The following is a 12,792-nucleotide window of genomic DNA, read 5'->3' on the forward strand; positions in this document are numbered from 1 at the left end:
AAAAAAAAACAAATATAACTTAAAAAAACCAAGGAAGAAATACAAACATGTTTTTCACAGAAAAAAAGTTATCAATGGCCAGAGCTGGCCATTGGTGGATGAAGAATCTAGGTTCAGGAGCTAAACCAAGCTGAAACCCTAGCTTGGCCCCTTCCCAGTCATGGGATCTTTGGCAAATTATTTGATTTCCCTATGCCTCAGTTTCCTGTAAAAGAGGAGTTCTAGTCATACTATAAGCCAGCTCTCAATGAAATGTTTTCCTTTGTAAGAGCTGCCTTGGTCACGGTGTCTCTCTACAGTGGTAGAACAGTGACTAAGACGGATACTATAGGAAGCTCAGAGACATCCAGCAAAAGCTAGCTTCTGCTACCATGCTAATTAATCTGGAATTATTAATCATCATGTGCAAAGGTTGCCTAGAATCAGATAAATACACACAGGACTTATAATGTACCATTTTCATGCCAACCAGACTGGCAGACATGAATGGAGGCTCTCCTGTGGTTGGCAAAAAGACAGAGAAGCAGATGTCCAACAGATAGCTGTGGGGAAATGTGAATTTGGCTTTTTGAATGCAGTTTTGGATGCATCAAAAAAAAAAAAAAAAAAAAGCTTAAAAAGCATATGCCCTTTGACCTAATTCTGCTTAGGAATTTATCTGAAGGAATAGTTGAACAAGATACGTGTACTAGGTTATCTCAGTATCAGTCATAAGTGAAAATGAAGTAAATTAAATACTAAGAATCTCAATTGCCTAAGCGAGATCTTTGAGAGCCACTAGGTGATGGAGTCCTGTGCAATCCTGAAGACAGTGCTACACACACGAACGCATTACTGCCCTGCAACTCTGTGTGTGTGTGTGTGTGTGTGTGTGTGTGTGTGTATAATCAGGGCACTTAGGATTATGCACGCTTTGACCTTTCACCCCGGCCTCCATTACTGAGGTGCCCTGGCCTCAGTTCCCATCACCAACTTCCTGATTGGCTGGAGGCAGCCTCCGGGCTCTGGGGAGCTTTTCAGCCACCCCAGCTCGGCTTTCTCTCTCAGCCTAGGATGCTTGTCCTCTGGGTCTCTGCAAAGCCAGTTTCCTTACTTTGTTCAAGTCTATTCACGTGTCACTTCCTCAGAAACCTCCTCTGACCCCTCAGGAGAGATGGATCCCCGCTCCCCACCATGCCTCCCCCTTCACTTCTACTTTACTGCTCTTCAGGGAATCCACTGCTAAGTAAACAGGACTCCCCCCGCCCGGTCCACCCCCCCCCCCTGCTGCTTGCTGCTTTCCCTCTCTGACCAGACAACAGCAGCCCAAGAATCCAGGGAGAGAACAGACCACAGGTTTACAGACTGTTCAAGAACGCTACAGAGCAGTCTACAGAGCTAGCCTCTAGATGTGTGTGAAGTCTTACTTTCTCACGAATTTGTGTATTTCCTAAGAATTTTACGACAATATGGACTATTTTGGCCAGGAACGGTGCGGTGCGACTTTAACCTCAGCGTTTGGGAGGCAGAAGCGTTTTCATTGACAGACACTGCAGACATCTGCCCTGGGTATTGCCTGAAGTCCAGTGGGGTGCTGTTTGGGTTTTGTGCAGGAAAGAGATTTGAACATCCATGCATATGCACACACACCACCCCCATACAAATGTATGTACACACACACACACACACACACACTAGCAAAAACCCAAACAAAACCCACTGTAGATGGACACTCACCAGTTGCGGGCTCACACGGGACCGGTGTGTAGTACTTAGAATATACTTCATCCTTTGGCCGATCAGGAAACACATATATGAGGTAATTCAGGTCCCCCAGGCGGTCAGCGAGGGACCGGATAGAGAAGTCTCTAGTGGTAAAAGGCATCAGATTCCAAAACATTCTCTCCTCTGGATCAATAAACAGAACAACCACATTCTAACCATGGTTTCCAAATGTGAGATCTTAAAGTCCACACACTGAAGATTTAAGCCCCACACTGAAGTCACGCCACCAGAAATGCTCATCCCCAGATCGCCTCGGGATGCCAACAGGGACTTCTTGGATGTCTCAGTACATAAGCAGATGCTACATCATTCCCCTAGAGACCCAGCGACCTCAGTGGGCTCAAGTTCAAGTGGAGTCCTCCCAGTGCCTAAAAGCAACAGCCCTGGAGCTAGAGAGATGGCTCAGCACTTAAGAGCACTTGTTCTTGCAGCAGACTGGGGTTCAATCCCCAGCACCCACATGATGGTTCATGACCATCCATAACTCCAGTTCTAGGGCACTGCATACATGTGGTACACAGACAAACATGGGGGCCAAACACCCACATACAGAATAATACAATAAAATAAATAAGGGAAAGAAAAGAAGTAGCTCTTAGGGAACCCCCAGTCTCATTTTCTAGGAAGCACACCCGCAGCCAGGGAAAGCCTAAGAGCTAGAACAAGCAGGTAGAATGTTTAAAACACAGAATAGACAAAGTAACAAGCTACTCTACTTCAGTGTGAGGGCCAGACTAAGGAAGGAATGGACATTCTTAGGTGGCAATGTTAGCAGCAACACCTGGCATTAATTAGAGAATCTTGGAGCCACAGAAGGGCTAAAAGGAGCGCCAGGCTGAGTAACAATAGGCAAACGTTTCAAAAGGGAAGTGGCAGCGACTCTGCCCGACACCCATGCTAGGGCTACAATTCAGCATTTCCCATAATAAGGTTGCTCACAGGCTGCCTTCCGAGCAGTTGTGTCATGGCTATGTTAGCGATTCTTGTAATTAGGTCTGTCTCCAACAAACAATATATTCTCAGTAAGATGTGTTAGAGTCATCTCGTGACAAAGCAGCTGACTTGGGACACAAAGCCAAACCCTGTCTCAAAAAAGGGCGAGGCACTCACGAGAGTCAAACTTCCAAGCAATGGTGATGCCCCCGATTTCTGAGTCGCTGAAACGCAGCAGGAAGGTCCCGTCCGGCTTGTTGATGAGCAGGTCGTGGGCCTGTTGCTTGTTCACGAAACCCAGGATAGCCCTGGGTCAGAGTCAGAAGCAGAGGATGACAATGTCAGAGAGAAAAACCTATGGATTTTCATACTGACTTATAGATAATGGCAGCCACAGCTACTTGGGAGACCGAGGCAGGAGGATTGCTTGAGCTCAAGATCAGCCTTGGCAATGTATTATAAAGATGATTCTCACCCATCATTCCAGTGAGGCTTGAGATGTTTTTTCAATACTTCCATCACGCCGTCAAACCACTGCCAGAAAGTGTAATTCCGTCCTGGCAAATTCTCCTGGTTGGGGACACGAGAGTGAACGGGAAGAGAGCCACAGTGACCATTAGAATATCAGCTGCATATGGCAGAGGCACTTCAGAGTCTGTTGTAGGGGACACTTGTCCTGGGCTTTGTACAAACACCTTCCACATGCAGCCTGCTAAGGGCTGTCTTGTTCTGAATTAACTTTAAGTCTAGACGTCACCCAGGAGGCACACAAGACTCAGTGGCCTTGGTATATGTGATGCTACGTCATCTCCCTAGAGACCCAGCAACCTCAGTGGGCTCAAGTTCAAGTGGAGTCCTCCCAGTGCCTAAAAGCAACAGCTCTGGAGCTAGAGAGATGGCTCAGCAGTTAAGAGCACTTGTTCTTGCAGCAGACTGGGGTTCAATCCCCCAGCACCCACATGATGGTTCACGACCATCCATAACTCCAGTTCTAGGGCACTGCATACATGTGGTACACAGACAAACATGGGGGCTAAACACCCACATACAGAATAATACAATAAAATAAATAAAACCCAGTGGCCTTGGTATATGTGAATTCCCCCCTCCCCCTCCCCCTCCCCGTCACATAGAGCAAGATGGCAAAGAGGGGAGCAGGAATCGTAGGGACAAGAGCCAGATGCTGGGAGGATAAGACTGAACTCTAAGGACCATCTACCAGAATCCTAAGACTGAATTCTGGGGGCCCAGCCACAAGAAGAATAAAACTGGACTCTGAATTGATTTTTTTCCCCCCTTTCAGCTTCTCTATAAAAATGCATGAGGAAAAGACGGGAAGGCAGATTTGGCTCCAACTTCCACACTGTCAGCACTCTGAATAAAGCAAAAAGCTTCAAAGCCTGGCTTGTGCTTTGTTATGGGCAGCCCAGGCTACGTACAGACACTTCAGATGGAAAAGAAGCATGCAAACATGCCTGCCTGCCTGTTACCAAGTCATCTTACAGTCTCAGGGACAGAGCAAGGAGGGAAAGCGAGAAGGGAGGGATAAAAGCCACAGAGCTGGTACCCCCAGGGGATCCTGCTAGATTTGGTGGACTCGCCTCTGGCCATTTCTGTGGTCTGAGACAAGCAGCACCAGTGTCCCCTGGGAGATTCTGAGATATGCACATTTTTCCAGGCTCGCCCCGGACCTGCTATGAATCAGAGCTTACACTTTTTAACAAGATGCAGGGTGGGTTCATAGATCTGACCTGAATTAGATCACACTAAGCCACAGAGGCTGACATCATACACACATTCCTAGTAATTATCAGCCAAGTACAGTAACCAGGTTCTGTGGGAGGCAGGGGCTTTACCACAATGGCAAAGGTAGACCACTGCGGCCTGTTTTCCTGACCTCCTCTGACGACCGCCGATTGGGTCCAGAACCATTCAGAAGCCATGAGCTTTCTGAATTAAGGGCATCTGGATCTCTGGATTACAGACAGAGCAGGGAGAAGTTTAACTGAAAATCAAAGCTGTGACTTGAAGAAACATTTCCTTTGTCCGTACCTGAGGGTTTCTCAGAAGCCTGTGCTGAGCTTGGCTTACATTTGCTTCACTGTTTCCTTTATTTATTTTTATTTTTTTACTATATGTAAGCACACTGTAGCTGTCTTCAGACACTACAGAAGAGGGCATCGGATCTTGTTACAGATGGCTATGAGCCACCATGTGGTTGCTGGGATTTGAACTCAGGACCTCTGGAAGAGCAGTCAGTGCTCTTAACCACTGAGCCGTCTCTCCAGCCTACACTGTTTCTTTTATAGAGGAAGAAATGCATTAAGTGCCCACAGGGCCCAGCTCACAGACACAAAGCAAAGATGTCACTCTATGTGAGACCTGACTCTCAAACTGTTCATCTACACAGATGTTTCTGTGACCTTGGGTAGAGCGCATGAGAAATAGGAAGAACAGGGGCCCAGGGCAGGGAAACTCCAGGAGGCAGACATTTGGAAAGGTTGGAGTAAGAGTGACTGGCAGCCGGCCACTCACCCGGTTGAACTGGGACCAGGACACGGACATGCTGTTGTAGTCCTCGAGGTGGTTGCTGCTGATGTTGAACAGTTTCTGTGCCAGGAACACGAGGTTCTCCTTGGTCAAGCCCCGGTTGCTCTGTACTTCAGCCTTGAATTTCATGTTGAGCGCTTCACACAGCTGCGGCCACAGCACCTTGTCAGGCACGGCAAATGGCACCCTGCCCTGAGAGGGAGAGAAGCCAGCCTCTAAGAGAGCAGTTGTTTGATTGGTTCTCTCAAGCCACAAAAGGAAAGCAGCAGCGGCTGGAAGGAGTTGCGTTTGTCTTGCCAAACCTGAGCAGATTCAGACATTCATGGGATGCCCTGTTCTGAGAGACACACAAGGCTCTACTTTAACGTCCTCATTCATGACACAGCTGCAGGGCCACCCTGCCTTACCGGTGCTGGCTTAGGAGCTACTGACCCTGTGGTCAGCTTCTGGTTCTAATAAATAGCGGCAGAGCAAAGTACCACCAAGTTTTGGCTCATGGTCTGGATTCACTGGAAGATTTAGATAGTGAAAACATGGGTAGGTGTGGTGGCCCACGCCTGTGACCTTAGCACCTGGGAGAGAGGGAGGTTCAGGAGTTCTAGGTCATTCTTTACCACATAGCGTTTGAGGTCAGCCTGGGCTATGTGAGACCCTATTTTAAAGAGAGAGAGAGAGAGAGAGAGAGAGAGAGAGAGAGAGAGAGAGAGAGAGAGAGAGAGAGAGAGAGAGAGAGAGAGAGAAGGCAGTCAGACAGACAAGCCTGGCTTTCTAAGTGAGCAGAAGAGAGGGGGGGGCCCACACATGTGCAGCCCCAAGTATAACACTTGCTTGCCCCTGACACCTGCCAAGAACTCTAGCTCACAGTGAAGCAACTTGGCATGGAGGAGTGGAAAGTTTCTAGTTGGCAACTTGATTGAGAAACAGTTAGAATATGAACTTGTAATACACTGCCTCTCATTCTATTCAGCTGGCTGGTCAGTAGGTACGAGGGTACAGTTAGGGCCAGAGGGATGTGGTCTGGTGTTCGCACCACACAGGGTAGTGACCAAGATGGCCAGGAGAGGGGACTTCCTCTCTCTTCACCTTCCTGCTTCCTTCCTCCTCCCCTCTCTGTGGGGGTGTGTGAGGGTGAAGCACATATGTGCACATAGGTGGAGGTCAGAGGTCAACCTCAGGTGTCTTTTTCATGAGTTCTCTACTTTTTAAAATTTATTATTGGGGCTGGAGAGATAGCTCAAGTGATGAAGAGCACTGGGTGTTTTTGCAGCACCCACACGGCAGGTCACAATCATCCTGTAACTCCAGTTCCAGGGGATCTGATGCTCTCTTCTGCCTCATGGGCCACAGGCACAACATGGTACACACATATACATGCAGGCAAAACTCTCACATGTATAAAATAAAATATAAAAACTCAGGTCTCCATATTTGCATGGCAAGCACTTTACTAAGCCATCCCCCCAAACCCCTTTCTTAGTTGGGGATAGGTCTCATGCAGGCCAATCTGGCCTTGAACTTGAAATTAATATATAGCCAGGATAACCATGAAATTCTGATCCTTCTGACTCTACCTCCCAAGGGCTAAGATTACAGGAGTGCATTACCATGACTGTTCAGGGGACTACCTATCATCTGTCTGTCTGTCTATCTGTCTGTCTGTCTGTTGTACCTCACTACTAAGGGTATATAGTCTACCATGTCCGGACAGCTTCCCTGAGCTTGGTGTAAAATGAAGAACAACCAGCCGGGCGTGGTGGTGCATGCCTTTAATCCCAGCACTTGGGAGGCAGAGGCAGGCGGATTTCTGAGTTCGAGGCCAGCCTGGTCTACAGAGTGAGTTTCAGGACAGCCAGGGCTACACAGAAAAACTCTGTCTCAAAAAAAACAAACAAACAAACAAAACCCCCCCCCAAAAAACACAAAAAAAACGACCTTCTCTAAGCAGGGCTTCCTCTTCTTCTGATCTGGGGAGCCCAAACCATACTCTGTCTGGTGGAGGTCACATAATCCATGGTGAAATTCAAGGAATGCCTCTCCATGCAAATGAGGTACCCCCAAGCCTCAGCCAATGTAATTTCACTTTAAGAAGAACCCCTTTCCACTCTCCTAGGTTCATATACACAGCCCTGGTTCACCCCGAATAAAGTGTGTATGCATACAAAGCATACAAGCCCATCCCGAATAAATCCCAGCATACAGTGGTGTCTAGATACCCTGAGAGGGAGGAAACGGAGGGCCCAGAATCACAGCTGGATTCCAACACGCATAACACCTCTCTCTCTCCTTCCTGAGACAGGGTTTTTCTATGTAGTCCTGGCTGCCCAAGTACTGAGATGGACCACTCTATCAAGCTTTCTGTATTTATTTTTAAATAGCATTCAAGATATCCTAGTCATCAGCATCACTGAGAATGTAAAAAATTTCATATTATTTGGACAAGATACCCTACCGGTTACACATTGCAGGGCACGTCAAGGTTACAGAAAGCTTTGTGGACAACAGGGATGGAGGTGAAGCAATCTAATCCATAAGGCTTTGAAGGCAGTGTGCTGTGGCTTTTTTTTTTTTTTTTTTTTTTTTTTTTAAGGAGTCTAAACTCTGCTTTTGCAGCACACACAGGGAAGATCTCATAAAAACCCTGCCTTTGCAATAAAGCCCGGTTCTCTAAAGATGACAGTTGAAGAGCCAAGAGTCTCACACTAGAGAAAGACAGACTTGGATGTGTCGAATAACGACGACACTTTTATCATGCTTCTGAGAGTTCTTCTAACAGCGTGCAATAGGGACCCTCCTCATGGAGACATTCTGAAAGTGCTCATCATGGGCTGGGGATTACAGTTTAGCTAGTAGAATGCTTGCCCAGCATGCCCAAGGCTCTGGGGTCTAGGCCCAGTACCCCATAAAAAGTGAGCTTGGCTGGTGAATATCTGTGATGGCATCACTTGTAAAGAGGAGAAAGGCAAGAAGGCTAGGGGTTCTTGGCTGCACAGTGAGTTCAACACTAGCCTGGAATATATCAAGAGACATTGTTGGAGATGGGGAGGGGGAGGTGGGGAAGAGAAGGGGAGGGAAGGAGAGAGAATAAGAGAGTACAAATGCTTATTAGCAGGCTAGGGTAATTCTGCTTTGGGGGTAGGGGGACATAAACCTACAACATGATTATCTGTTCCTTCAGACAAAGCACGTCACTCTTCATGAGCCCTGGGCAGAGCATCAGATGTCATCCGTATTTACTGTCAAAGGACTGAGGCAGGCAAGTTCTCAGGTACAGTAAACTCTAGGAAAGGCCTCAGACCATCTAGGGCTTCCCTGAGGATTCAAATATTACAGAGCATCTTCAGTGTAACAGAAGATGCTCTTTGTGATGGCGCCACGGAGCACCTCTTTACCCAAGTTCCAGGCAAATGAACTCCCCATGGTCACCACGGGAGGAGGCAGAGTCTGAATTCGAACCCTGTCTGGATGTCAAGCCCCTTCCTCTCTCACATTTTCTATTCTGCCTCCCCATGCCCACCTCCTCCATGTGTGTGGGTGTGTGTGTGTGACTGTGTGTGTGAGAGAGATCTCTCTCTCTCACACACACACACACACACACACACACACACACACAGAGGAGAGATTCATGACCCCAATCTTGAGACCGGGAAGACCCACAGACCACAGAATCCACTCACAGGCTCTGCAAAGGCGTTGTCCCAGAGGACAGTGGCTGTGGCATTGTTGTCCTGGCTGCCGTGAACAATCACCACCACCGGGAGCGACAAGGTCTGGAAGACAGAGAAGGGCTGAGCGTTGCTTTCTTCTTCTTTTGTCTGGTTTCCTGATCACCCCAGTTTCAGTGGTACACTCAAAGAAGTGGCGCCGGGAACAGTTGGGGCATACACTTAAGAGGATGAGATATTTCATCTGTCTATCTGTTTCTCTAACTCTCTAACAAACTAATTTTTCCTTTTTGGGAAAAAAAATCTTCCATTATAGTCTAGGCTGATCTTCACTTCAAATCATTATATAGCTCAGGCTGACCTCAAATCAGTATTTTTTATTTTATTTTTTGAGAAAAAAAGTTTCCATAGCATATGCTAATCTCAAATTCCTCATGAAGCTGAGGCTGGCCTTGAACCCCCGATCCTCCTGATTTTACTTTTAATTCTTCAAGTGCGGGGATCACAGGCATGCACACACTGTTGTCAGGCTCAGCTTTTAGTCCAAACATTTAAAAAAAAATTTTGGTTGCTTTTTGGGACAGGGTTTCTCTGTGTAGATTTGCCTGCTCTGAAACTTACTCTTGAGGACCAGGCTGGCCTTGAACTCACAGAGATCCATCTGCATCTGCCTCCTGCCTCAGCCCTCCAAGGGACTAACACTACAAGTGTGTGCCACAGAGCCTAGCTGTAAGTGTAGATATTGTATAGGTGAGGTCACTAAGATATTCTGAAGGATGGGACAACTTTCTCACAAATACATGAAGAACAAGAGAGGAAAACAAGAAAAAGGCTAAGGAGACACTTCTAGAAAAAGCCACAGGGAGAAATGTCTAAAACATCACTTGCTTGCAATCCCAGCACTCGACATGGAGGCAGGACATTGCGATCAAGGCTAGCCTGGGGCTACAGGGTAAGTTTTAGGCTGCCGGAGCTACATAGTAAAACCATACTTCAAAAACAAACAAAAAACCCAATCCACTAAACAAGCAAATATAAAACCACACAACCACAAAACTGCAATCCTTTTCTGCATCTACACTGAGTGGCTCCCATGAGTCACTTAAGTCCCAGGCTTCTATCTAGCTGTTTCAGTATGTTATTGTTTGAACCTAAAGAGGATTTGAAAAAACAATATGTCTGAGGACAAGGGTCTCTCCATTTCCCAATTATCAACAGTGAAAAGGAAGACAGTATGTGGTTACAACTCTTGGCAAAACAAAATAAAACAAAACAAAACCAGCATGAAAAGACACCCTGTATAATTACTGTATAAACGAACATACATCTATATTATATATAGTCTATACACACATACTGCATATATACATCATACACACACTGCCCATGTATACTGCACACACAAATACATCTGACACATATACTTGGTACACACCCAGCATATCCACTCTGTAAATATACATACACACTGTGGTCATACACTATATGCAAGCACAGTATATACATACTATACACACTGTATATACTGACACACTGTAACACACGATATATACATTGTACAGGTATATATACATGCTACAGGTATACAGTGTATATATACTGTACATGCACAATACACATGTACACATACTGTATACACACACCATGTACACACATTGCACACAAACTGTATACATATTATATAAACATGCACATGATCTATATACCATTCATACTATGTGTACTAACACACTATATATATTTTATACACACTGCACATACACAGACTACACATATGGCATATGTGCTGTATATTTATTTGCATGCGTACTGAGTACATACACCACATACATGTTACACATAGGCACACACACTGCACACACACATGCATCCATGCTGACAGGGAGAGGGTTTTACCTTGACTTGAAAGACCAGCTCGTTTCCACCGACGCTGAACTGTGAGTCAAACAGGATTGTGAACTTCTCTTCCGTTACTGACTCTGCACCACGGCGGTCAGACCTCTTGATTCGTTTCAGGGACTGCAGAGGAGAAGCAGAAGATGAGGAGGCCCGAGATACTAAGGGAGCATCCACTGTGCCTCTCCCAAGTCCTCACCATGTTTCTGAAGTGGGCGCTGAGCGTGCCTGTGGCCTGGTGGTACTCCATGACACAACAGTTGTTCAGGATCTCGCCGCTGTAATCACTGCAAATCAGACAGAAGATGAGCTGCAGCCCGAAAACCAAGGGGGCCACTGGGAATAGCTGCCACCTAGAGGAACTTAGCTACCAAGACGAGGCCAAGACCACACTGCAACATGTCCTGCATGTTAGGCCCAGGAGCTGTCTAAACCCAGAGCCTCCTTCTCCTCTGCCCTTCCCCACCCACAGTGGCTCTAATGGCTCTGCTGCTGCTAGTGCGATGATGCCATCTTTAATAAAAAGCCCTCACATTCATTCTCAGGTCCAGAAGAGTCACAGAGAACAGATCTTAGAGAAGATTTTTATCTTCCATCTCATGGACCAAGGAAGAGTGGCAAGTAGGGGACACTGAGGCACACTCACTTGCGGGTGTTCTCATTCTTGAGCAGGGACTTGGCCTGCTGCTCGCTGATGATGGTCGCCTTCACCTGCGGGGGGTTCATATGCACATTCAGCTTCCCCCCCACCAGCAGGCGCACGGTGGCCGCAAACTTGGTCTGGGTCTTCAGGACCTGAGGAGGCTGCTTCTCGATGATGAATGTGCTGCGGGGGACACAAGGGACCAGACAGTTGCCACATGCTGGCTCAGGGAAGAGAGCTGGGAGGCCAGCTAGGAGGGAGGGGCTTCCTGTGGGACCTAATGGGAGAAGGGAGACAGGCAGAGGAGGAGGGCGCCTGCCCTTGTTCCAGGGGAGGACATGGTGGTTGAAGACAGGGGGCTGGAGGCTATGGTGCTTCCCGCAGTGTCCCCAACACACACTGGGCCAGGACAGCCACAGCAGCAGAGCTATGGAGCCACAGTGGGCAGGGGAGGGGCAGCCAAGAAGAATGGGGGGTGGGGGACAGAGCTCTGGGTTTGGACAGCTCCAGGGCCTCAACGTGCCCACCCCAGGAACTGCCATGACCCTCTGAGCATGGCCAGGAGGCAGCAGTCACCTGGTGACCAGGGCTGAGATGATGTCCGTGATGGTGGCGTTGACCTCAGCCAGCATCTCCTCCACAGGGCCTGGGATGGGCAGCTGCTGGCATAGGTGCTCAGCCCTGCGGATCTGCTGACGATTCTGCCAGATGATCTCGGCCAGCTTCTCACACCTGCAAGGAGCCCGGGGCCTTCAGGGGGACGGTGGCTGCTGTTCCAGCCCAGGCTAGGGGAGGAAGATGCATGCTACTCTTCCTCCTTCCCACCAAAGCATCCCCAACCCCCACCCCAGAAAGGTGCTGGCCTTGGCCACTGCTATCCTGCACAGGCACAGAGCAGAGACCCACTTTCCAAAAGCAGAGGACTTGGAACCAACCAGCTCAAGGGTAGCCCTGCCCATCCCAAGGCACCACTGTCCCTTGTGGGAGGTGGCACAGGTCTGAGGAGCCGAGTCCCATCGGGAGCCAAGACACTGCTAATGTGAGAGCTGTCACAGACAGTGGGCATCTGCTGCTCACGCCAAGGCAGGGACAGAAGAGGCAGCTGGCATCCTCACCCAAGCTGCCCACCCCGCCCACCTCTCACCCTCACCAGGACTGCAGCACGTCCAGGCTGCCCTCGGGGGGACCCCCGTTCCCGGCCAGCTGCTGTCTCCGCTTCCACTGGATCAGCTCGTCGTCCAGGATGATGGTCTGCTGCTTCCGCAGCAGCTGCAGGGTCTTCTGGTGCTTCTCAGCCAGCTCCTGTGCGAGGGAACAGCGGCTCTCTGGCTCCCGGCGAGCATC

The 12,792-nt window shown here is 48.3% G+C and overlaps 1 protein-coding gene across 2 annotated transcripts in view; it reads right to left on the reverse strand.

The window, feature by feature from the left end:
• Nucleotides 1-12,792, reverse strand: part of Stat5b (signal transducer and activator of transcription 5B) — a 71,674-nt gene that overhangs the window by 5,192 nt on the left and 53,690 nt on the right. For both annotated transcript variants that reach the window (XM_021178221.2, XM_021178220.2), the window contains exons 7-16: nucleotides 12,599-12,750; nucleotides 12,025-12,180; nucleotides 11,452-11,631; nucleotides 11,005-11,092; nucleotides 10,806-10,928; nucleotides 8,922-9,014; nucleotides 5,233-5,439; nucleotides 3,173-3,267; nucleotides 2,875-3,005; nucleotides 1,717-1,887 (exon numbers count right to left, since the gene is read on the reverse strand). In XM_021178221.2, coding sequence (XP_021033880.1) covers nucleotides 1,717-1,887; nucleotides 2,875-3,005; nucleotides 3,173-3,267; nucleotides 5,233-5,439; nucleotides 8,922-9,014; nucleotides 10,806-10,928; nucleotides 11,005-11,092; nucleotides 11,452-11,631; nucleotides 12,025-12,180; nucleotides 12,599-12,750 — 1,396 coding nt within the window. The remainder of the gene's footprint in view (nucleotides 1-1,716; nucleotides 1,888-2,874; nucleotides 3,006-3,172; nucleotides 3,268-5,232; nucleotides 5,440-8,921; nucleotides 9,015-10,805; nucleotides 10,929-11,004; nucleotides 11,093-11,451; nucleotides 11,632-12,024; nucleotides 12,181-12,598; nucleotides 12,751-12,792) is intronic.

The sequence above is a fragment of the Mus caroli genome, chromosome 11 (genome assembly GCF_900094665.2).
Source record: "Mus caroli chromosome 11, CAROLI_EIJ_v1.1, whole genome shotgun sequence".
In the NCBI taxonomy this organism is placed as follows: domain Eukaryota; kingdom Metazoa; phylum Chordata; class Mammalia; order Rodentia; family Muridae; genus Mus; species Mus caroli.